This window comes from Strix aluco, chromosome 15 (genome assembly GCF_031877795.1).
Source record: "Strix aluco isolate bStrAlu1 chromosome 15, bStrAlu1.hap1, whole genome shotgun sequence".
Taxonomy (NCBI): Eukaryota; Metazoa; Chordata; class Aves; order Strigiformes; family Strigidae; genus Strix; species Strix aluco.
The window spans coordinates 7,959,577-7,982,070 of NC_133945.1; the positions used below are offsets into that span (position 1 = coordinate 7,959,577).

At 55.3% G+C, this 22,494-nt stretch overlaps 2 protein-coding genes across 12 annotated transcripts; one reads left to right on the top strand and one right to left on the bottom strand.

Annotated features, from left to right (window-relative positions):
- Positions 1 to 2,361: 2,361 nt before the first annotated feature.
- On the top strand, positions 2,362 to 4,367 carry RASD1 (ras related dexamethasone induced 1). Of its 2 annotated transcripts, none has more exons than XM_074840637.1 (2): positions 2,362 to 2,748; positions 3,077 to 4,367. In XM_074840637.1, the coding sequence occupies exons 1-2, from the start codon at positions 2,463 to 2,465 to the stop codon at positions 3,733 to 3,735; spliced, it is 945 nt and encodes a 314-aa protein (XP_074696738.1). In that variant the 5' UTR covers positions 2,362 to 2,462; the 3' UTR covers positions 3,736 to 4,367. The 2 variants fall into 2 exon arrangements, with proteins under 2 accessions (XP_074696738.1, XP_074696737.1); XM_074840636.1 differs by having other exon boundaries at positions 3,006 to 3,700.
- A 427-nt stretch (positions 4,368 to 4,794) lies between these two features.
- Positions 4,795 to 11,069, bottom strand: MED9 (mediator complex subunit 9). 10 transcript variants are annotated; one of them, XM_074840642.1, is made up of 6 exons: positions 9,841 to 10,694; positions 9,232 to 9,633; positions 8,899 to 9,138; positions 8,549 to 8,781; positions 8,186 to 8,441; positions 4,795 to 7,049 (listed from the first exon to the last, which is right to left on the bottom strand). In XM_074840642.1, exons 4-6 carry the CDS (start codon positions 8,745 to 8,747, stop codon positions 6,833 to 6,835), a joined length of 672 nt encoding a protein of 223 aa, XP_074696743.1. In that variant the 5' UTR covers positions 8,748 to 8,781; positions 8,899 to 9,138; positions 9,232 to 9,633; positions 9,841 to 10,694; the 3' UTR covers positions 4,795 to 6,832. The 10 variants fall into 10 exon arrangements, 8 of the variants coding, with proteins under 8 accessions (XP_074696743.1, XP_074696741.1, XP_074696739.1 ...); XM_074840640.1 differs by having other exon boundaries at positions 8,874 to 9,138; XM_074840638.1 differs by having other exon boundaries at positions 8,549 to 9,138; positions 9,841 to 10,693.
- Between the last annotated feature and the right edge of the window lie 11,425 nt (positions 11,070 to 22,494).

Genomic DNA, 22,494 nt, shown 5'->3' on the forward strand with positions numbered 1-22,494 from the left:
TTCCTGGCACTATTAATAGTTGTATGGTTAACAATAAACGCCAGTTGATATTGGATTTGTCTGTCCCCCAGAGGCTGGCACTTCCTATTCCCCCGTTGTTTTCCATCAACTGCTTCAATTAAATGACCTTTTTTGTTATTTTGGGGCGATACGTTTGTGCTCTGTAATCGGCTATTAAACCTCTTCGCTGTCTCACACACAGATCAATAAACATGGGAAACTGTCCCACTTTCTCTCCCCAAAGTGTCCTTGTGCCTCTGCTGCTGGGCAGGATGTTTCCCTGCAGGCAGGGATGGGGCTGCAAGGAGCTGTTTAAACCCCAGCCCCCTCCCACCCCACAGACAATTCCTCCATAAACCTTCGGACAGGGTTTAAATTAATGTCCAAGTGTGAGACCACACTCGGGGGAAGATGAAAAGCTCAGCAGCATCCATTTCCTAAGCGGTGATGATGAAATGCACCATGCTCCACAAATTTGTGTGTTCTAACTGTCCCTGGGGTCCCTCTTGGTCTTGAACCTTATTTAAGCATCACCTTTCATTACATTAAGGTTGGTGGGGTTTTTTTTTTAGTTAATAGATCCTCACAGGTGTTTTTAATCCAAACTTTCTCATCAGTCTGATGTGAAAGAGGTACGTGGCTTACCCTGGGCCCTGTCTCTCACTGGCGGCCCCCTGGAGACCCCTCAGCACAGCAATGCTCCCGTTGCCCGAGGGCCACTGCCCGGGGGTGGCTGGCTCGGGGAGACACTGGCCGAGCCCAGCACCTCTGCGAGGATGCCGCAGCCCTGGGGGGCTGCCCGGGCAGGCCCTTGCGTCCAGCTCCAGCAAGACTCAGCACCCAGCAAGATCAAGCCCTACGAGCATCCCTGCTGCCTGCATCCCTGTGAGCATCCTTCCTCCTCCTCCTCCGGGCAGCCCCTCCCGGCCTCACAGAAGCTGCAGGGCCCCGTACAGCGGCTCATGTCCCCCCGGCCGAGCTTCCCCAGCCCTGTCCGGGGGAGTACTGCAGGTGCCCTGCCTGCCCTGCCTGCCCTGCCCGCGCTGCCCGACCCACCGGCCGCGCCCTCGCCTGCCCCCTGGCGGGGGAGTTGGCGCTGCAGCAGCTCTGGGCTGGGGCTGAGCTGGGCTGAGCTGGGCTGGGGTCGGGTCCGAGCTGGGCTGGTCTTGGGCTGGGGTCGGGTCGGAGCTGGGGATGAGCTGGGCTGGGGTTAGGGTCGGAGCTGGGCTGGGGTTGGAGCTGGGCTGGGGTTGGAGCTGGGCCGGGCTGGGGTCGGGGTTAGGCTGGGGCTGGGCTGGGCTGGGGTCGGGGCTGGGGTTAGGGGGGAGCAGCCCTGCCCAGCCCTCCTTCAAAGGGGCACCGCGCCGCCCCCAGCCCCGGCGGGACGGCGATTTCTCTGCACTGCCGCCCCCTGCTCCTGCACCCACCGGAGCGGGGCTTTTCTCCGCTCTCTCTGCGGGGCAGGTGCCTGCACACCCGCTTCTGCACCGGGAGCAAGTGTAAAACGGAGCAAAAGCACTTCGGGGAGCGGGCTGGGACCCCCCGGCACCCCCCGTCCCGGGTCCCTGCGGCCGGCAACGGGGGTCCCGCTGGGGGTGACCCCACTGCGGGGCGTGCGGAGCCCGGGGAGCCCTAAACCGGCTGCAGGGAGCGGGAACCGAGCTGCGAACAGGACGGATACAAGGCACCGGGACACCGGGCTGAGCTGCAAAGGGGGTCGGCTTGTAAACGGGACCGGGAGTGAGAACCGGGCTGCGAACGGGTCGGGCTGTGCAGCACCGGGAGTTTAAACGGGGCTCCAAACGGGACCGGGCTGTGCAGCACCGGGAGTGAGAACGGGGCTGCGAACGGAACCGGGCTGTGCAGCACCGGGAGTTTAAACGGGGCTCCAAATGGGACCGGGCTGTGCAGCACCGGGAGTGAGAACGGGGCTGCGAACGGGACCGGGCTGTGCAGCACCGGGAGCCCGAACTGGGATCCGAACTGGGCCGGGCTGTGCAGCACCGGGAGCCCGAACCGGGCTCCAAACGGGACCGGGCTGTGCAGCACCGGGAGCCCGAACCGGGCTCCAAACGGGGCCGGTCTGCGCAGCACCGGGAGTGAGAACGGGGCTGCGAACGGGGCCGGGCTCTGTATTACCGGGAGCCCGAACTGGGATCCAAACTGGGCCGGGCTGTGCAGCACCGGGAGTGAACGGGGCTGCGAACGGGGCCGCGTTGCGCCCCCCGGGAGGCCGGTCCGGGCGCGGAGCCCCGCACTGACTCAGCCGCCGCCGCCCCGGGCCGTGACGCGCCGAGGGGCGGTCGCTGCCGCCTCCATATAACGCGGCGGCGGCGGCCGTGCCGAGCTCACATCGGCCTTTCCTGCGAGGGGAGAGGGGCTGAGCGGCCGGGCTGACATCGCCTTCCTCCTCCTCCTCCTCCTCGTTCCTCTCACCGCAAGCTGCCCTTTTGCTGGCTTCAATGAAACTGGCAGCGATGATCAAGAAGATGTGTCCCAGCGAGGCCGAGCTGAGCATCCCCGCCAAGAACTGCTACCGCATGGTCATCCTGGGCTCCTCCAAGGTGGGCAAGACGGCCATCGTCTCGCGCTTCCTCACCGGCCGCTTCGAGGAGCAATACACCCCCACCATCGAGGACTTCCACCGCAAGTTCTACAGCATCCGCGGTGAAGTCTACCAGCTCGACATCCTGGACACGTCGGGCAACCACCCCTTCCCAGCCATGCGCCGCCTCTCCATCCTCACAGGTACTTGGCTGGGGAGCACCAGGAGGAAAGCGGGGGGTTCCCTTGCTAGATTTCAGGTGTTCTTGCCCAGTTTGGGGATGTTTCTCCAGTCCTGGGAGGAGGGAGGTGGGATTTTGTGTGTGCATGGGGTGGAGAGGAGGATGCAGGACCCAGGTGCTGCCTAGTCCATCCCTCCCCAAGTCTCTATATGGCTCAGGCAGCAGATCTCGGGGTGTCCCCATCCCTGCAACCATCTAATGTTCCCTCTTTGTCTCCAGGAGACGTGTTCATCCTCGTCTTCAGCCTGGACAACCGGGACTCCTTTGAGGAGGTGCAGCGCCTGAAGCAGCAAATCCTGGAGACCAAGTCGTGCCTGAAGAACAAAACCAAGGAGAACATAGAGGTGCCCCTGGTCATCTGTGGCAACAAGGGCGACCGGGACTTTTACCGGGAGGTGCAACCCCGGGAGATCGAGCAGCTGGTGGGAGGGGACCCCAAAAAATGCGCCTACTTCGAGATCTCAGCCAAGAAGAACAGCAGCCTGGACCAGATGTTCCAGGCGCTCTTCGCCATGGCCAAGCTGCCCAGCGAGATGAGCCCCGACCTGCACCGCAAAGTCTCGGTCCAATACTGCGACATCCTGCACAAGAAGGCGCTGAAAGGCAAAAAGCTGCTGAAAGAGGGGGGCCGGGGCAGCACGGAGGAGGCGTACGGCATCGTGGCCCCCTTCGCCCGGCGACCCAGCGTCCACAGCGACCTCATGTACATCCGGGAGAAAGCCATCGGCGGCGGGCACGGCAAGGAGAAGGACCGCTGCGTGATCAGCTAGGAACCCCCGCTCGCCCCGCGACGGCAAGGAAGGAAGGAAGGAAGGAAAGAAGGGAGGGGGGAAAGATGCTCATTTCCGAATTGACTTTGGGCAGGCAGGAGGGTGGGCAAGCGCCCACTTGGGCAGAGAGAAGGGGGGGGTCGCCTCTTCCCCAGCCTCCCTCCTCCCGAGGGGATTGATTTCATCAGCTCCCTCCCACCCTGGTGTGAATTTTGGGAGCGAGGGATGCGAAAGGGGAGGCTTTGGAGGGCAGGAGGGGGGTGCTGCTGGGACCAGGCTCCTCTGGGCAGAGAGACAGGGAAAGGGTGAGTTGCCAGGTGGGAGGATGAGTGTGGAGGGTACGGACTTTGGTGTTTCTTTCCCTCCCAAACCACCCAGCCTCGGGCACTGCCTTCAAGAGGGAGGGCAGAGGCCTGCCAGCACCTGCCTGGGGCTTCGGGGTTGGTTTTTGTGTTGTTTTGTGTTGTTTTTTTTAAACTTGAGAAGCTGTGCACGGACTCTGGCTCTGTGTCGTGTGTTCGTCTGTGTCTGCAAAACACGTGCAGAAGACACTCCTAAGCTGTTGCAAAGACATTGCAGAGTTACAGCCCCGATGGACCAAAAAACTGACTCTTGTTTACATTTGTCTTGTCTGATTTGCAAGATTTGGGGAGGGCAGGGGGCATGGGAAGGGTTTTTTAAATAATAATAGGCACTTTATGTAGGTATTGTTTGTCATTGACATGAACAAAAAAATCTTCAAGTGTTTCTACCGTGGGTGAAACTTGATGTTTTATTTTTTCTACAAATTAATAAAATCTTTTTAAAACGACACCTGGGGGTTTGCCTTTGCTTCCTCACCCTGCCCTGTAGCAAAACCAAATCCTGTTAAACCGAGTCCTGAGCCCAGCTCTGAGGTGCTTAAAACCAGCCTCTCCACTCAATCCTTTTATTACCCCATTTTCTCCGACTCCCAGTGCAAAGGTTTCTGACTCTGCAAGCGGCCGATTTCTTGCCACACGGGGTAACGAGGGGCCACGCACAGTTAGTTACTCAAACGGGTCACAGAGCCAGGACTCTTTCCTCACTTCACTAACGCCAAGTGACGATCCTGCCAGCCCCATGGCACGCCAGGCATTGGCATGTCATTCACTGCAGAAACCCAACAAACTGACATCACTTCATTATAAAGAGCTGATTGTGTTTCGAGCTTTTTCCTGATTAACTAAGCACACTTTAATGATGTCAACAAAGAGTGATTCACTTGAGCCCCGTCTGGGATATTGTTTTTATTTTGCAATATGAGTAGAGGAAGTACTTTGCTCAAAAGGTCACCTTTGCATCTGATATTTTTTAATCTCTTCCTAATAACAAGTCACAGTAACCATTGTTAGAAGTGAAAAAGAAAAGGGAAAGCTCTTCCAGGAACAGCTCTCCCTGGCTCCAGCTTCTGGGTTCATTTTCAGCCCCCGTTCCCCCCTCAAGCAGCAGAACAAACCTACGTTTAATACATATTAATGGCAAAAAAATTCTGTCAAAGCCACAAAACTAAGGTGGGTGAGTGAGACTGCAAACCAAACCGCTTCAGTTTCATTTGAAACTTGGATCCAAGTTGACAGAGTTAACTTGTTCCTGTGCTAAGTGCCAGACATCTCTTTGGAAACATGTTGTTTCTTCCAGCTCCGCATATGCCCCGATTTCACAGGAACAGCAACTGGCAAAAAAAGGGAAACCACCATCCAGGCATGAAACACAAGAATTTATTGACCTGGGACAGGCAATGGCTGGCAGAAAGGTAATTTCAGTAATAAAGAGCGTACATTGTGCTTTGTTTATCTTGGTGTTCTGCTTTACTCGGAGTTTACACACTGGCACCTTTCCAGAGTACTAGTGAAGTACTCCAGCAGGGACAGAGTAATCTCTCAGCTACAGGTGAGTTGCAACCACCCCAGCTCCCAACGAGCAGAATTACTTGCCTTTTGGTTTAGGAAAGGAAAGCCCTTCCCAAACAGACCTCGTGTCTCCTCTTCCGAAGCCATGAGTGCTGCCCGCCCTCAGATGCTGGTTCTCAACCTGTATTTCACTAGTTGGTCTCTCACCTCTTCCACTACTGACCTGCACCGTCACCCAGCATAATTCAGAGAACCACGAGGTTCAAGGTCCCGTCCCACCTTCGTTAGCTGGCGAGATGTGGTGCTGCTTACCAGGGTGTCGTCTGCCACCGTAACAGCTGACAGCAGGACAGAGGGCAGGGAGCCCTGGGACCCGTCTAAATGTGACACAACATTCAAGAGCTTTCCATCAGCTGCTGGCAAATGTTCAAGCCACTCAAATGCTCGTGTTTGTGGGAAGCCCCTGGAGCACTCCGGATGTGGAACTGACCCGTCCTGTTGAGCCTGACTTCTGTCATGTACGGAATAACTAAAAGCTCTTGTCATTTATGCCCTTTGTTTGGATTCTGCTTGCCCTTCCTCTGCTTTAAAAACAAGATGCCTAACGTACTGCCTACAAGCTGCACTTGCCCAAGGAGACTTAGGCACCCAAAGCCTACTGAAATCCACTCCCCTGGCAGTCTCTCATTCTCCCAAAAAAGCCACGTAGAGACACAGGAGCTGGGCCCAGGCTACACACATCCTCTGTGCTCCACAGTCCTGCCCCTGCTCAGCCCACATCCACTCATTGATTACACAAGAGGGGCAGTTTGGAATTTCTAAATCTTTACTCAACTCAGACACAGCCATCGCTTGTTTAAAAAGAGAGAGAGAAATACAAAAGTAATTGAAAGCAATCATTCCTCTTTCGACACACACAGGCTGGAAAGTGCCCCAGAGACCCTTTCCAGGAGCAAGGCCAAACAGCTCATGCTTCCCTCTATGCTCCCTTTTGAAGTCTGGCCACTTTTAAGTGAAAAACATTGCAGAAAATGCCTCCTTTTTCTTGCTGAAGTTAACCAGCAGGTACTTTGACCCTTAGCCAGGAGAAAACATAATGTCTCCTGCTGGCTTGAATGTAAAAAAACAACCCCACCCCACCCCGAGAGAAAACAGAAAGGATGCATATATAAATGCACAGCCCTACAGCAGATCAAAGTGGACGTACCGCTGTAATCGTCACAAGTGAAGCACACAGTGTTCTGGTTCAGTGTCACAGGCCTGTGATCCACACAGACACAACTTCAGAGCAATGCGACCAAAAAAAGCATAAAAGAAAGAAAAAGTAAACTTCTGCCACCTTTTTCTCTCCTGTTCAGCTGGAAGAGGATGTAGCTCAGACCCAGAGAGCAGAGCTGTGCCCTTCCTACTCCTTGGGGATTTCAAACATGCAAAGGCTCTTGTACTTCTGCAGCAGCTCGTTTTTGGTCCGGACCTGCTCCCGCAGGTTCTGTAGCTGCTGCTGCTGCTGCTCTGGGCTCACACCGATGCCGGGCATGGAGCTGATCAGCTTCCTCATCTCCTGGAACTTGTTCTTGAGCTCATTCAGCACCTGGTGAACATCCTGGCTGTCCTTGTCCATGCTGCAGAGGAGAGAAAATGGGAGACACTCTTCAATTCTCCTACTGGAAAGTGAACAACCTGCTGGGGCGACTGTCATTTCCAGTGCAACCAGAGCTTAAACTGGAACTCAGTGGGAAACTTTTACTCTTGGTACCTAACTACACACACCTAATTCACCTATCCCAATAAAATGGACACAGATAGACAACACAGACTGGGTAGCCTCTGGAGCAAACTGGTTTCCTGCTAATTTCCAGCACATAATCCAGTTACCTGAGGACCCATCAATCAGATTAGGAGCTTGTCTGCAGCTTTAAAACATTACCACGGAGCAGGCTAAGTTCTCCCTCTGTTTGAACTCCGTATCTCTCTTTGGGGAAGGTAAGATTACAAATGTTTGTTGTGTGTAGGCACCTGAAAGAAAAGATCTCAGTCTCGCCCATGACCTGTGACTGCTGTAATACACAAAATCAATGCAGTCAAACAGCTTGACAGTTGAAAATAGAAACTCTTCCCCAAAGTATCAGAGAGTATCCAATGGCAGAGAAAACAGTACTTTGGAGCTTTAAAACCACTCTCTGGGGATACACACCTAATAAAAGAGAAGCGACAGCTTTTTTTTTTTTTTTTTAAGAGCAGCACAGTTGGTTTTGCAGCCAGCTCTGTGCTTTTCAAGGTTCAGTGTTGTCTGAGGCAGCGTTTGCCCTCAAACCCTCATTAGTATCTGCCGCGGCTTTGTTAGCATCAGCGAGAAGTTTTACTGATTTCAGGCAAAAGCGAGTCCCTGCTTCCAGGGCGCCTGTTAATAACGAGAGCAGGATTCTAATGGTCTTGGAAAACTGGGAGCCTGTTCAATAGCCAGGCCTAAAAATAAATCTGCTTGGCATGACCAGGGCAGAGAGGTGCTCGATTATAACTTTGGGGAATCGTGACATGACTGAGAGCAAAACTTTTAACCAGATGGTTGCCGTTCATTTCAAAAGCCTGTTGGAACAAAATATTCATTACTCCCTTCTAAATAAACCTGCAGCTGGTACTATAACGTATGCCCATTATGCAGGCATCCATGGTCAGGTCAGCAGTGGAAAAATACAGGCATACACACAACCCCATGGCATGTCTGGGGAAGGATGGGTTGACATTGCCTTTCACCCACCATAGCTGCAGGCTGGCTTTGAGACCGATGTCCTCCCTGCTCCAGGTCTCCCCAAGTCTTGTTCCCTTCCCCACACATAAAGAACTGACAGCTGCCTGTCCAGCTGGTTGATCCAAAGGAATAATTATTTCAGGTTGTTGGGTTGGGTTTTGTTTTGGTGGGTGGTTTTCCTGCTGGATCAAACCACTGAAGCGACTCCCTCTTGGAGGGCACGGACAGGCAGGGGTGAGGAGGTGCGGGAGGAGAACGCAGCTGCCTGCAGTAACACAGGATTCAACACAATGTCTGACCACGGCCTGTGCTGATGGACTATGCACAAGACCTGCCTTAAGGCAGAGTGTTCTTTACGCCAGCGCAACCCACCACTCATGGAGCCATACGCTGGGACCTCAGCAGCAATGCTGTTTGACTGTACAAGGTTGAAAATATCAGCAAGCCCTGCTTGGGAAAACTTTCTCCGGACCCAAACAACAGGAAAGAGCACACGTCCTTGAATGTAAGCAAATTTACACGATACATCCTCGCTCCCGAGCACAGAGTCACCTTGGAGATGTGTCTTCATGGCTGAGTCAGTGTCAAAACAGCAGGGCTGGGCTCTGCGAATAGCGGCAGTGTTAAAGGAGACTACATTTGCCATCTGTCAGGGACATGAGGCAACGCATCCCACAGCTTGCCTCTGTGGTCCTACCTGTCTGCAGCACTGCTCAGCGTACCTACGTCTGCTCAAGCCGCCCAGGAAATGCCACGTGCGAAGCTGAGGGAGATAGCTGGGTAGTGGGAGTGGGTGGCTCAGTGGGACCGGGCACAAGATATCCCAGGGACTGTCATCTGTGGGTCACCGTGACCTGCTCGGTGACATACAGGAATCTGGGAGGTCCTGGCCCATGGCTACTTCCCACTTTGGTTATGTACATGCACACACCTGGCAATGGCCTCAGATTCCCTTCTGTGGTCTGGAAAGATTGGGCAGAATCAAGGTCAGGGGCAACTGCCCAGCCCCAGCACAATGGGGAAACTGAGGGAAATCAGAGAGTTTGCATTCTCACGCCCGTTCTCTATCCAGACCGGTGTGTCAGGAGGTATTCAGTCTTTCCTTGCCATGGCTCAGGCTGCAGAGTGATTAAGGGTGAACTCCTCTCACTTTTCAGACGTGCCTGATGCAAGCGAAACATCAGCAGGACCCAAACCAGCCTCAGCTCTTAAATAAGTGCACAGGGAAAGGCCCACAACCAGTAACAAGGGAATTCATGCTTCCCACACCCTCTGCCTCACCCCGCAGTGTGCCCTGGTGAGAGCACGGAGCTGGCCTCGATGGATTTCCATGGCAGGGCCATGCCCCTGCCGGGACCTCAGACAAGCACCTCTGAAGGGGTTATCCTGGGCCAGAAACATCGAAGTTCTCAGGACCCTTGTACAGTATCTTTTACACCTACAGTACTTATCTTGAACTAGGAAGAGAACAATTTAATCCATATCACTGCAGAAGCCATTCTCCTTTTTACAACACCAAACACCCCAGAAACAGGCTGCATTCCTGCCCCAGCACTGCCTGTACCTTCTGAGGCTGCTATCAGCCGAACAGTACAGTTACCTGGAGCAATAACCCAGCACAAGTACAACACTCCTGTTCCTGGGTTAATGGTGGGGCAGCGTACCTGGGTTGTGGGAGGACCCGCACCGCCTGGTGACCCAAACACCACCCAGGTACTGGTGTGACTCAGAGTGGAAGTGAGCTTGGGGCTGTGCCAGGTCCCTCTGACACTCTTCCCAGAAACTCCAGCTGGGAGAAGAAGGGCAAAGGAGTTGCTGCGAGGTTGAAGAACATCACTGGAAGGTGACCTTATTGCCCTGCTACACATCTGGGGCACCCTGAGGATGTTGGCGGTTGGACAGCATAATTAGAAGGAGGGTTCCATTGTCCTGCTCCCCTTCCAGGGCACCCCAGGGATGTTGAGAGCTGGAGGACATCATTAGAGGGGGATCCCACTGCCCCACTCCCTGTCCAGGGCACCCTGAGGATGCTGAGCATGGGAAAGCATCGTTAAAGGGGGGACCCCATAACCCTGCTCCCCATCCAGGGCATGTCTGAGAATGCTGGGGGTGGGAGAGCATCATTCAAGTGGGGGCCCCCATTGCCCTGTTCCCCATCCAGGGCACCCCAGGGATGTTGGGAGCTGGAGAACATCACTAGAAGGGGATCCTAGTGCACCAGTCCTTGTCCAGGGCATCCCTGAGGATGTCTGAGCTAGGAAAGCATCGTTAAACGGGGAACCCCATAGCCCCACTCCCTGTCCAGCCCATCCCGAGGATGCTGGGAGAGCATCATTCGAGGCCCCGGGGACCCCACAGCCCCGCTCCCCAACCAGGGCACCCCGAGGATGCTGGGGGTCAGCCAGGATCGTTAGGGGGGGGTGGCCGGAGCAGGGACGAGGTGCCAGGGCCGGTGCAGGGCAGCTCCTGCGATGCGGAGCCCGGTGCCGGCGGGGCGGGGGGAGGCCGGTGGCCGAGGCCGCCGTTACCATTTGATGATGTCGTGGACGAGCGGCAGGAAGGAGAACTCCTCCTGCGCCGGCGGCTGCGGCGGCGGCTTCTGCTCGGCGGGAGGCTCGGGCGGCGGCGGCTCCTCGGCGGCGCGGGCAGCGGAGCCCCCCGAGGCCATGGCGGAGCCCGGCCGGCGGCCCCGGCGCCGCGCAGTGACGGAGCGGAGCGGGGCGGAGCTCGGAACCACCGCCCCGCCCCGCCAGCAGCCTGCGCCCGCCTGGGCTCAGGCCTGGGCCTGGGACCGGGCCTGCACCGGGCCGTGGCTTGGGCCTTTCCTTGAGCATGGGTCTGGGCCTGGGCCTGGGCCGGAGTCTGAAGTGGGCCTTTTCCTCAGCTTGGGTTTGGGCTTGGGCCTAGGCCTGAGCCTGTGCTGGGGTCTTGTACTTTCCCTGAGCTTGGGCTTGGGCCTGGGACTGGGCCCAGAACCAGAACCGGGCCTACGCTGGGGCCTGGACTGGGCCTTTCGCTGGGCCTGGGCCTGTGCCGAGATCTGGACTGGGCCGTTCCTCGAGCTTGGGCCTGGGCCTGGGTCTGGGTCTGGGTCAGAACTGGGTCTTTTCCTGAGCTTGGGCTTGGGTCTAGGGCCTGGGTCTGAGCCTGCGCCGGGGCCTGAGTCTGGGCCAGGCCCATATCTGGGTCTGACCTGGGGTTGGGGCTGGGGCTTGGCCTGAGCTGGGGCCGGGACAGGGGCTGGGCCTGAGCCTGAGCTTGGGCTGTACTCCTGTGACCCCCCAGCAGTCCCCCCTCCCACCAGGCCCCGCACACCCCGCTGGCGCATCACCCTGTGCAGGACCGAGCTCCGTGCGGGAGCTGGGAGGTGAGAGGAAGGCCAGAGGGCGGGGTCCTGCACCCCAAGGGCAGGGTGAGGAGAAGGGACCCCCCGAACCATCCCATGGTAGCTCCCAGCCCTGCGGTGTGCTCAGATCGGTGTCACAAAGCTGCGTGCATCCCTCCCTTTTGAGCCAAATCTTAGGGGAAAAATTGCATTATTCTGTGTTAATAACCACAGCAGGGTTTCGCTGTCTCAGATCCCAGCTTTCCGACGTGGTTTTTCATTACTTGGTGTCCTTAGTTTGACTTTAATGCAACTGGGGACAATATGTCGAGGGGGCTGAGTGACGGGGACATGGTCTTTGTCATGGCTTAAAGACGGATGCTTACGCGGGACCGGGCTTTCTGCCCGAGGGAGGAAGCACGGCTGACATCAGTTGGAGGGAAAGCAAGCTGGAGCGTTGGCTGAGAGCCTGGGCTGGAAACTGGAGGAATCTGGAGGAAGAAAGACAGAAATCTGGTGTCAGGGCTGGGAGAGGGGGAAGAAATGGGGGTCTGGCGTGACTGACCTGTGGGTGGAAGAGATGGCTCGAGATGGCGTGTGGCTGAGGCTGGGATATTGGACAATAATGTCCCTCTGCACCAAACGGCCTCAGAGTTTGCTTCAGCAAACTGCTGCCGCTGTGTTTCAACCCCTCTATCGGCACAAAGGATCGCAGCGCTAATAATACCAGCCACAGCCGTGAGTTTTCCTTCCTGAGTTGGCTTAGAGAAAATGCATAATTTAATTTTTCATTTGAAATAGGCCCCCCCTGCTCAACAGTTATGGGCTGAGGATGACTGGGAAGGCAATTTTCTTTTTTAAACCAATTTCTTTCGAAAAGCAAACAGGGCCTATTTATATATCAAATGAGAACGCTGGTAACCATTTAAACGCGAGGAGTATTGACTGTTTGCTCTAAATATAGCAGATGCAATCGCTCACTTTGTTCCTACTGTCAGGAATAGATCCCGGCTCGGGCGCTGATGCTGGAATGTACGAAGGAGCTTGGGGGGGGGCAGGTCTTGCTGAGCAGATCCCTGCGGGGAGGCTGGTGGTATTTATGGTCCTTGACTGAGCCAAGCAGGAGGTACAGGATGCTGCGTCCTTCGCATGGGGCTGAGCCGAGAGGTTCATTTCTGTCACTTTTTATGAGCTGTTTCTAAAGTAGGACTTGATTCAGGCTCCGTGGGGGTCACTTTCCTCTGTACTGTGCTGGTTTTAACTCTCCCCTTGACTTTATGGAGGAGGGCAGCTAATTGCTAGGCTGCTGGACGCCTGCCTTTGTTGGGTGAGTCAGTGAGTTAGGGCAGGTGACAACATGCAGATACCATTCAGCCGTTAGCTAAAGCGCTGCCAATCAGCATTTCTTTGTGCTACTCCATTCCCATTTTGGGTCATGTTTCCCCACAGCACCTGGAACATACAGCTTTATCTAGTTGGCTTCTTCCCACTGCCTGCTTCTCACCTTCCCTTTCTCATGGGAAGAGGTCTTCCAGCTCCCTCAGGTGACCCATCTCTGTCCTTTGGGGCTTGTCATGTCTTGTGGCAAGTCCAGGGGAGAGGGAGGATGTTTTACAGTAGGGTCAACTGGCTCCTCCATCACTGAAAATGCAGGTGAATTGGTCAGATGAGACTGTATTGTCACCATTTGAGTATCAACCTGTGTGAGGGGCACTGTAGAGCTGTTGTCTACACTCTATGACAGTGTGTCCATATCCCTGGTGAGGACTTCAGGGAGAGGTGAGACTCGGCTGACAGGTCTGGCAAGGAAGAAAAGAGATGCTTTTGGGCAGGCAAACAAGTGTTGACCTCTGGCGAGGAGCAGTGCTGGTGTGCCCTGATCTTCACTTGCCCTTGTGGAGCTCCAAGCTGTGAGACCCTCGTCCTCCTGGGGTGACAATTTGATGACCTGGGTTACATCCTTGTAATGTAGTTCCTAATAGATACCACCAACAACAGGGTCTTCCCCATCCACATCCCTTTGCAGTCCTGTCAGGGTCTCCATCTCGGACAGAAGGGCTGTGTTTGACCATCTGCTGGTCTCACGTGGAGCTGGTGTTGGTCTGCAGTTCTTCCTGATTTTCAGTCTGGATTTTTCTACCCACTGTCAGTTCCGCAGCAGAAGGGTTTGAATGAGCAACCTATGAAAACTCCTAGTGAGGCAGCTAAAACGTGAACAAAGATGCTTGGTGTTGAATGAAAAGAATAATTTCCCCCTGGATTTGGTAATAAACCTGAAGTGCAAATGATCAACCTGTTCCTCACATTTGATTGTGGCTCTTTGTATAATTCACTTGCTGGACAGCCAGTTTCTGAAATGTGCAAATATCTCCAAACCATCCGATTTCCCGCATCTTAAAGCCATCATGTACACTCATTGCTCACCCAAACATTTGGTTAACCCATTATCCTTAAAACCAGCTGATCGAATAATCCGCATCCAGAGTGTCTTTTGTTATTGCCTGTTTCCTTTATGATACCTATGTTACTCTTTTTTTTCTGTCATTTCTATACAAATTGCACCTCTTGTCTGCTTCCAAAGGTAATTTTTGAGGGATTTACCCTATTATTTAATTCAGCACCAGGTGACTCTGTGCCTTTCACCATTTCCTTACAGTGGCTTGATGTTTTTATATTGATGGTCTGGCATTTAACCAGGCTCTGCTTCTCACTGCCGGACCATCTGGAGCTTGTTGTGCTGTTGCCACCAGCTCTGTTATAATTTTTTACTGTGTGGCTATCACCAGGTTGAACTTTATCTCTTTCTCCTGCTCCTGCACTGCATCATCAGCCTGAATTTTCTATTTAAGTCTTGCTAAGCTGCCATGGTGGGATAAGTCTGTGTTGCTAAGTTGGGAAGGTGTTGTCAGGCTTGTGGCCACCTGGAACGGGGTGATAGGAATGAGAAGTTACAGCTCCAGCCCTTGACTGTGGTCAGCAGCACAGAAATGTTGGACTTTTTTGTTAGGTCGTGGCTGTGATCCTGCAACTGCTCAGCTTCCTGGCCAAGATCCCCCTAATTCTGACCAGATGGGAATTTGGTCTCAGGGTCTGTTCTGTCTTGAGTGCTGGTGTTGTTCAGGGACCATTTCAGGGCCCTGGTGTCCCAGGTTTTTTAGGGGGTGCTGATGGGAATGGAGGGGTCATAAGCTGAGCTTCATCCTTTGAAGCAGTGTTTTAACCAGAGAGATTTAGGCTCTGGAGATCTGGCTGCCCCCAGACAGGCAGCCCTGAACCACCACATGCTCCCAGAGCTGCTGGTGCCCCAGGAAGATCCAGTTGGTGTGAACAACCAACACCAAATGCACCCAAAGCACCCCGGTGCCTTCTGGAGCTCACCATGCTTTGGCAGAGCCACCAGCTGCTGGGGAAACTCTGCCGTGGGGAGGAGGGTCATCGTCCCACGGCCCAGGAGATGCTCTCTGGGAGCCCCGTGTACAGGACAGAGCCTGGGACAAGAGGTGACACAGGAGGTTTGGCCAAGCTGCTTGTAGCTGGGGGTTGGGTGTCAGAGCTGCAGGGCATTGCCCTGGCCATGAAGGCCAGCGTTTCGGTGCACCGAGCCTCGGGGGAGAATGGGGACAATTCAAGGACACAGGGAGTGTTCATTGATCTCTTGATGTTCGCTGATGCCACCCCACCGCTGAGCAAAGCCGGAGGCTGGCTCAGGCTGCGTGCCACCCCGGGGGAGGCACCCAAGCCAGTGCGTGGGCAAGGCGAGCACAGAGGGCTTCTTGCGTAAGGTCAGCTACGCAGAAGCATGGATCCAGGAAAACACAGAGCTGGATCAGCCGCGGCCCCCAGCCTGGCCCCTCTCCAGCACAAGCCACTCTGAAGCTCGCTGTCGCTGTCGGGCAGCGCCATGCGTGTGGGGCATCCCGGGGTGGTGGGTCCTGGGAGCCACCGGTCCCTGCAGGGTCACAGAATCACAGAATCATCAGGTTAGAAAAGACCTTGAAGATCCTCCAGTCCAACCGTTCCCAACTCCACCAGATCCCTCAGCGCTGGGTCAACCCGACTCTTCAACCCCTCCAGGGATGGGGACTCCCCCCCTGCCCTGGGCAGCCCATTCCAACGCCCAACAACCCCTTCTGCAAAGAAATCCTTCCTAAGAGCCAGTCTGACCCTGCCCTGGCGCAGCTTGAGGCCATTCCCTCTTGTCCTGGCGCTGGTTCCTTGGCTCAAGAGACTCATCCCCCCCTCTCTGCACCCTCCTTTCAGGGAGTTGTAGAGGGCCATGAGGTCTCCCCTCAGCCTCCTCTTCTCCAGACTAAACCCCCCCAGTTCCCTCAGGGAACTGGGTCCAACCAGATCATCCCAGACCCGGGCTTGAGCGCTTCCAGCCTCAGTTTCCACACAGTGCAAAGGGGCAAAAGTCACCTCACAGGAGTAAGGCAGGAGCTTGGAGCGTGAATTTGGGGTGTCGCTGAAGAAACCTACCCCTGCAGAGGGAAGTGGCCTTGTTACCACTGGGCAGATCCAGCCCCAGATCCGTGCTGGCTCTCACCCGCAGCACGGTGACTCATCAATGTCCCTGCCATTATTTACAAACAATAAGCCACAAAACACGCGCAGCAAAACACATGAGGCAGCGGCGTTTGCGCTCTCGAAGGCAATCATGGCCTCGAAGCAATGCTGCAGGAGCCTGCAGTAGTGCCACTTCCCTGACCTTCTGCATGTTGGGAAGGTGATGGAGCGGGACAGCACATACGTGTGCATCCCTGGGCACACGTGTGCATCCCTGTGCGCATCCCTGTGCTTGTGCATCCGTGGGTCCCAGAGCAGCGCTGCCCTGCGCATGGGCACAGCACGGGTTTCACTGCTCGCTCTGTTCAGAGGACAGACTTGTCAAGATAAATTTATCTGGATGCATGTAGCAGAGACTTGCTAATGGGGCCACATTAAGGGCTTTATTGAAATCCCTGCTCTCTTTCTTGGTGGAGTTCTTACTCTGCTAAAGTGGGTCAGGCTTTGTTTGTGTGTTTGTCAGGTTCCCTTCAAGTGTGGCAGGAAAAGTCATTACCTTGTTTGAGCATTTCAAAATGTTACTCTTTGGTTACTTAATGCAGGGGGAGAGGAAAAAGAGCTTTGTCTGGACTTTGTTTTGGCACCACTGAAAAGGCATCAGGTTAAGATTTTAGCCTGTCCTTTGATCGAATTGCAAATACCATTTCACTATAATTGGCCTAATTACTGAAAACAGGCAAATTTTACATGGGCTTTGCAAGATGAGTCAGGTGTCCTTGAAGAATATAGTTTTATATGCCAGAGCAGTGGGTTTCTGGGGCAGCACTGGCATCTTGGGAGACACACCTCTCTTGCAAATCAGGGCGCTAGGAAATGGAGAAGTCTCCAGCTTCAGCGAGAAACCATTTAATCCTTCTCCTGACATGGGGAAAGGTGCATTTCTGCTGCTGTCCCCCTTCCTGGAGCAGCCTGTCCCCTTCCTCGGCTGCGCTGGCAGCTCTCACCCATTTTGGGGACTGGCAACCCGCCAGGAGGCTCGTCATGGTCACACGTCCCCAGCCCCAAGGAGCCCTGTTTGCCAAGGGTTTAATGGTTAGCCGCTAATAAACAAAGCGTATCAGAGATGTTTTGCTGACCAGGTAGCAAAACTTTCCTGGGAATTTTGCTGGCTCTTGTGGCACAAACAAAGCCAGGATGGGGTGGCATGCTTGCCTCAGATAAAGTTTTCAGTGGAAAATGGCCTGAGTTTTCCTAGAGCAGGCTTCCAGCATCCCTCCAGCTCCCACTCCCTGGCTCCTGGCCACCCCTCCAACATCAGCTGGTGATCTGGTGCTCAGCTGTGTCCCATCCTGCCCAAAAGCTTTCTCACCATCCCAGCCGCATTCTGATTTTCTGAGGAGGAGTTGTTTATCGGGCTGGGATTGGTTTGGGGTTTTGGCTCCGAGCAGCTGTCGGGGAGCTGGATTTGCTTCATTCTAGCTGTGTCAAAATAAGGTTTTCAAACAATGTCAAGGGGGAAAAGAAAAACCCTCCTTGTTGTTCTGATTTGAGAAATGAGTGAAGTTGTCCTTTATGCCTTTACCCCATCAGCATTTCTCAGCCAGAAGCCTGACTTTTTCCCCCAAAGGAATATACCCAAAAGCCCAGCTCAGCAGCTGCTGCCCGGCTCGGTGACCATCGCGTTCCCATGGCTCAATCCAGCCTGGGGCCGGCTTTTTCCCATTCTACCTTGCAGATAAAGCTGAGCCCAGCCTGGCTTCTCCCACAGCAGGAGACTGGAGCATCACGTGAATCAATTCAGCCCGTAACACCATCTTCTAAACCCAGCGTGGCTCAGCCCATTTCATCATTAATCTGAATGCAAACAAATGTCATTAGAGAGGGGCATTTGGTGTTCAGATAAACCCTTGCCTGTCCTTGCTCTTACTCCTGCACCAAACCAGCCCTCCTGGTGCTGCAGGAGGCTCTTCGGATGCTCCCGCTGCGTTTTGCTCTTCCTCCACAGAAATGGCAGCTCCTGGCAAGGCTGGGCACCGCGTCTCTCCTGCCCAGGGATTACACCGGGAGCTGGCTGCCAGCCGGCCCGTTCCGGCATCTCTCAGCAACTGCAGAGATAATTGCCATAAGTCTAATTGTTCCTGCTGGATAACGAGCATTTTGCATCATCATCCCCAGCTGCCGAGAGCATCATCTGAGTTGCTATTTCAGGGGCGGAAAGAAGCTCCTCTGAGCTGGGAAAGGCTGAACCAGGCTGGATCCGGCCACCTGAAGCAAACCGCCCCGCACCGAGCCCCTCCCGAGAGCAGCAGCGGTTTGCAAGAGTGTTTTGGGATGAGGTGCGGGCCAGGGACTGTTCCCAAGGGGTAGCCTGGACACAAGGGCGTGCAAACGTGGGATCTTCAGTGTGCTGGTCAAACACAGCCAAATCCCCAGGAAATCGTGTCTCCAAAGGGGCTTCTCCCACCCAGACATGACACTGTCCCTGTGGGATGCAGAGGGCTGGAGATGCACGGGCACGCACATGGGTGTGCATGCACATGGACACACACAAGCATACACACGTGGCAGGCGTGTGCGCACACACGCGTGTGCACACAGAGCTACACCCACGTCAGGAACCCACGGGCCCAATTCCCTGCCAACCCAGTGGACTCCTGGTCCAGCTTTCCCCTAGTGAGGGCTGCGGTTTGGACCTCTCCTTCACACAGGCGCTGGTGTCCATGAGCTCCCGAGGATGGAGGCATCTCTGAGGTCTCTCTTTTAATCCCTTTGCTAAATTTTATAACATTTTAAACTAGCTAACAGGCTCATAAACCGGGTGACTGTGGAGGGGAGCTGGCAGGTGAGCAGACAGAAACCTCCTCCCCTTAGAAACCAAGAAATCGCCTTTACAGTGCACGGTTGCTGCTCAGTGTAATGAGCTGTGTGCGTTCTCAAACACACCACGCTGCTCTCGGTCTGGTGGTGCCCCTCATTTTGCGTGCTGCCGTTGCAGACAGCAGGGCTTGCCGCAGCCTCCCCACGCTCTGGCACAGGGTAGACCTGCTCCATGCCGGCGAGACACACGCCCCTGAGCAATGGGGTGGATGAACCAGCCACGTGGCAGAAGCCCCTGACTGGGAATTGATTTCTCCTTCACCATCAAACGCTCTGCAAGGCCCCGGAACCCAGCACCTCCCAGGCAGGGCTGAGCACAGCCGTGGCTGCTCTGACGCACGAGGCTCGTTTGGCAGCAGGAGCAAGCATTTGAGCAAGCTGAGAGCGTGGTGCTTCACTCCCTGCACCCCATCCAGCACCCAGCATGGCTGCTGGTAGTTTTACAATGCCACAGGGTGTTTGGAGCAGCCAGCCGTGGGATCCACGCTCTGCTCATGCTCACAAACATGTAGTTTTGGGGCAGCATCAGCAGAGGCTATCCATCCCATCCCATCCCATCCCATCCCATCCCATCCCATCCCATCCCATCCCATCCCATCCCATCCCATCTATCCCATCCCATCCCATCCCATCCCATCCCATCCCATCCCATCCCATCCCATCCCGCAGCTCCCAGCCCAGCCTTCAGCTCCACACCTCGCTTGCTTTTTACTTATTCTCCACAAACCATGAGGTCACAGTCGGCTCTCAAGTGCAAACCCTCTTCTCAGAGCACCTCAAATAAACCCTTGGGGCTCCTGAGGCTTGCAGAAGCTTTCAAACACCATTTTTCCCTCCCCTGCTCTGGAGGTTGCATGGCCACAGCCCAGCAGCAGGAAGGCAATGCTGGGCATCAGGGTCCATGCTCTGCTGCCTGTGCTCTGTGTCTGCAGCCAAGCTGCCCTTGCCATATCCTGCCTTGGCTGCTGGAAGGGGTTTGAGGATGTCAATGTGGCATAAAGATGTAAGGCAAAAGGGTTTTGCTGTCAGGTTGTCACTTGTGCCCGTAATATTGTGCACAAGCCCCTGGAAATGGGTTTGCAAAGGCTGCTGCTGAGCATGCCTTGGGAAAGGGTGACTTGGAGCTTGAGATAAAAGTCCTATGGGCTGGCAAGGAAAGGGAGGAAAAAATGTGTCAGGACAAGAGAGGGGAGAGATAAGCGGCGCATCTGGGCTGAGAGCATGAAGCCGTCAGCCTTCCTGGCGCCACGGGGCTGCGGGGTGGCCGGATCCGGGCTGCAACAGCCTTGGATGGAGCTGGCTGCGTGGCAAAGCCCACTAGCCAGGAGGGTGTGGGGAGAGCTGCATGGGAGCCCTCTGACAAAACCCTCTGGCTGCAGAGGGCAGGGAGGAGGCAGCCCTGTCCAGGGACCTGCTCCGGGGTAGGTTTTTTACTGAAATAGCCTCTGCTGCTGCCCAGAGTGGGGTTTTGGGTGGCCATGAGGGAAAGCACTGTCCTCAGAGCCAGCTGGGCCCTCGCGGCTGATTTTCCATGTTGTCTCCTAATTGCAGTTCTTCGTGTTCTCTCAAAGCAAAAGGCGTAATTAGCCAGAGGACAGGAAATGTGGGGGGCCGGGAGCAGCCTCCGGAGCTGGAGGCGAGGGGGTGGTCGCTCGAGGGTCAGGCTGTGGCTCCTGCTTTTGCAGGATCCCTTCTCCCTCCCACCAAACCAGCTGCTGGCATTTCTCCTGCCACCATCACCCTCCTTCTCCCTTGCTACACCACGTCCGCTCGGGCATCCCGGGAGGAAAAACGGGTGCTGGCAACAGCTCCTCGCTCTCATCCCACCACCACCACCACACCCCTGCAAGCACACAAACACGCTTCTCTTCTGCCAGCTCCATATTTGCAGCCACTGTATATACAGTATAATCCACCCACAGGGTATCCAGGCTGTACTTGGCTGGGAAGGACAGAACATCCTTGTGATTCGAAAGGTCAAAACAAATGTCAATACCCTGTTGGCTTGAGTCAGCAAGAATGTCAAAGCTGCCCTGGGGACGCAGGGTGCTCGGAGGGACAGTCGTGCCTGTCAGGGTATGCTGCTCCCTGCGCAACAGGCACGGAGTCCCCAAAAGCGCTCTGCTTGCTGCAGGGTCAGGCAGAGCAACTATCCATAATAATAATAATAATAATAATATTGTGGTGAGCAAATGGCTTTGTCTGCTCAGCCCGGAGGTCCCTGTACCTCCTCTCCACTCCTGGATAGCAAGGGCGTAAGCGAGTTGTGATACCCCTCCACAACATCCTCCCAGCCTCCTCCAGCTTCTGATGCTGAAACCAGGACTCTGGTGCAGATTTTCCTCCCAGGGCTCAGCTGCGGAGGCTGGTCCAGGTCCATGGGCAAAACGCAGCCATTTTCTCTGGGATCTGGAGGGCAGTAAGTCCCACAGAGCCACAGACCAGGAGCAGCTGCCCAGGGCTCAAGGCTGGAGCGGGACCAGCATCCGCCCTTGTCAGACCTCCTCCTCCTCCCCGATGGAGAGAAACTGCTGTCGCTTCGAGCAGGGCTGGGGAAAACTCGGCTTGGGTGGACAGCTGGGATTAATTTCCAAGTGACAGAGGCACTCGTGTGTCCCTTGAGCTCCTGGCCCTGTGCTTAATGATTTTTTCTGCTAATAATCTCCACTGAGCAGGCAGCAGGACGTGCAGGCACTGAGCACGGGGACAAGGGGGATAGTTCAGAGCCTGATGTGGCGATGGCAGGGCCACGCTGCTGTTCCTGACATATAGACCCTTTGCATTTCTCCCCAATCCGTCCCAGCAGGAGGGCTGCCCACAAAGCCCTCGATGCCAGCAGTACCAACCCTTCTTACAATGGCCCTGTCTAATGAGAATGAAGCCTTCTTGGGGCTCAGGGGAGTTGGAGGTGAATTAGGAAATCCCTTCACGGTGGCAGGGCAGATCCTGGGAGCTGATGGCATTTTGCAGCAGGGCTTTGGAGGCTTCAGGGCTGTGCTGGGTGCAGGGAATCCATGGTATGGTCCTGCTGGGCACAGCATTCCCATGCATCTTCCCTTCCTTCTCCCTACACAGTGCAGGGAGAAGGAACAAGAGCATGTGCAAGATTCTCCAAACATGGGTTTTTGGGGAGGCCCCCGGCTCTCGTCAGCCCAGCGCTGCCGGCAAGAAGCCATGCGGCTGGGCAGGAGCAGCGGCACGCGTTGGTCCCTGCCTGTGCCGAGGTCGGAGCTGGCAGTGCTGCCCAACCTGGCAGGGCTCTCGCGGCCCCGACCTTTCTGGCTTTGAAAACAGGACGGGAACAAGACGCACTTTTGTTTTCAGGTCGGGAGCTGGAACGGGACCTTCGGGCTGTTCCTGGGATGTTACGGCATCCTGGCTGCCACGGGGAGGGGGGGACACCACGCTCTGACACCCTGGGCAGCCTCACTGCACCCTTGCACTGTTCCCATTTTGTCCTTCGGCGGCAGAGCCCAAAGCTGTCCCCGTCCTCTCCTGCAGCCAGGCTGGCTGGGGGTGCTCCCCCAGGGCCACCAGCAGGGACAAGCAGCTCTCGTGAAGGGCCAGCCTTCAGCTGGAAACCCCGCCGGCTCTCGCTGCGGCTCACGTG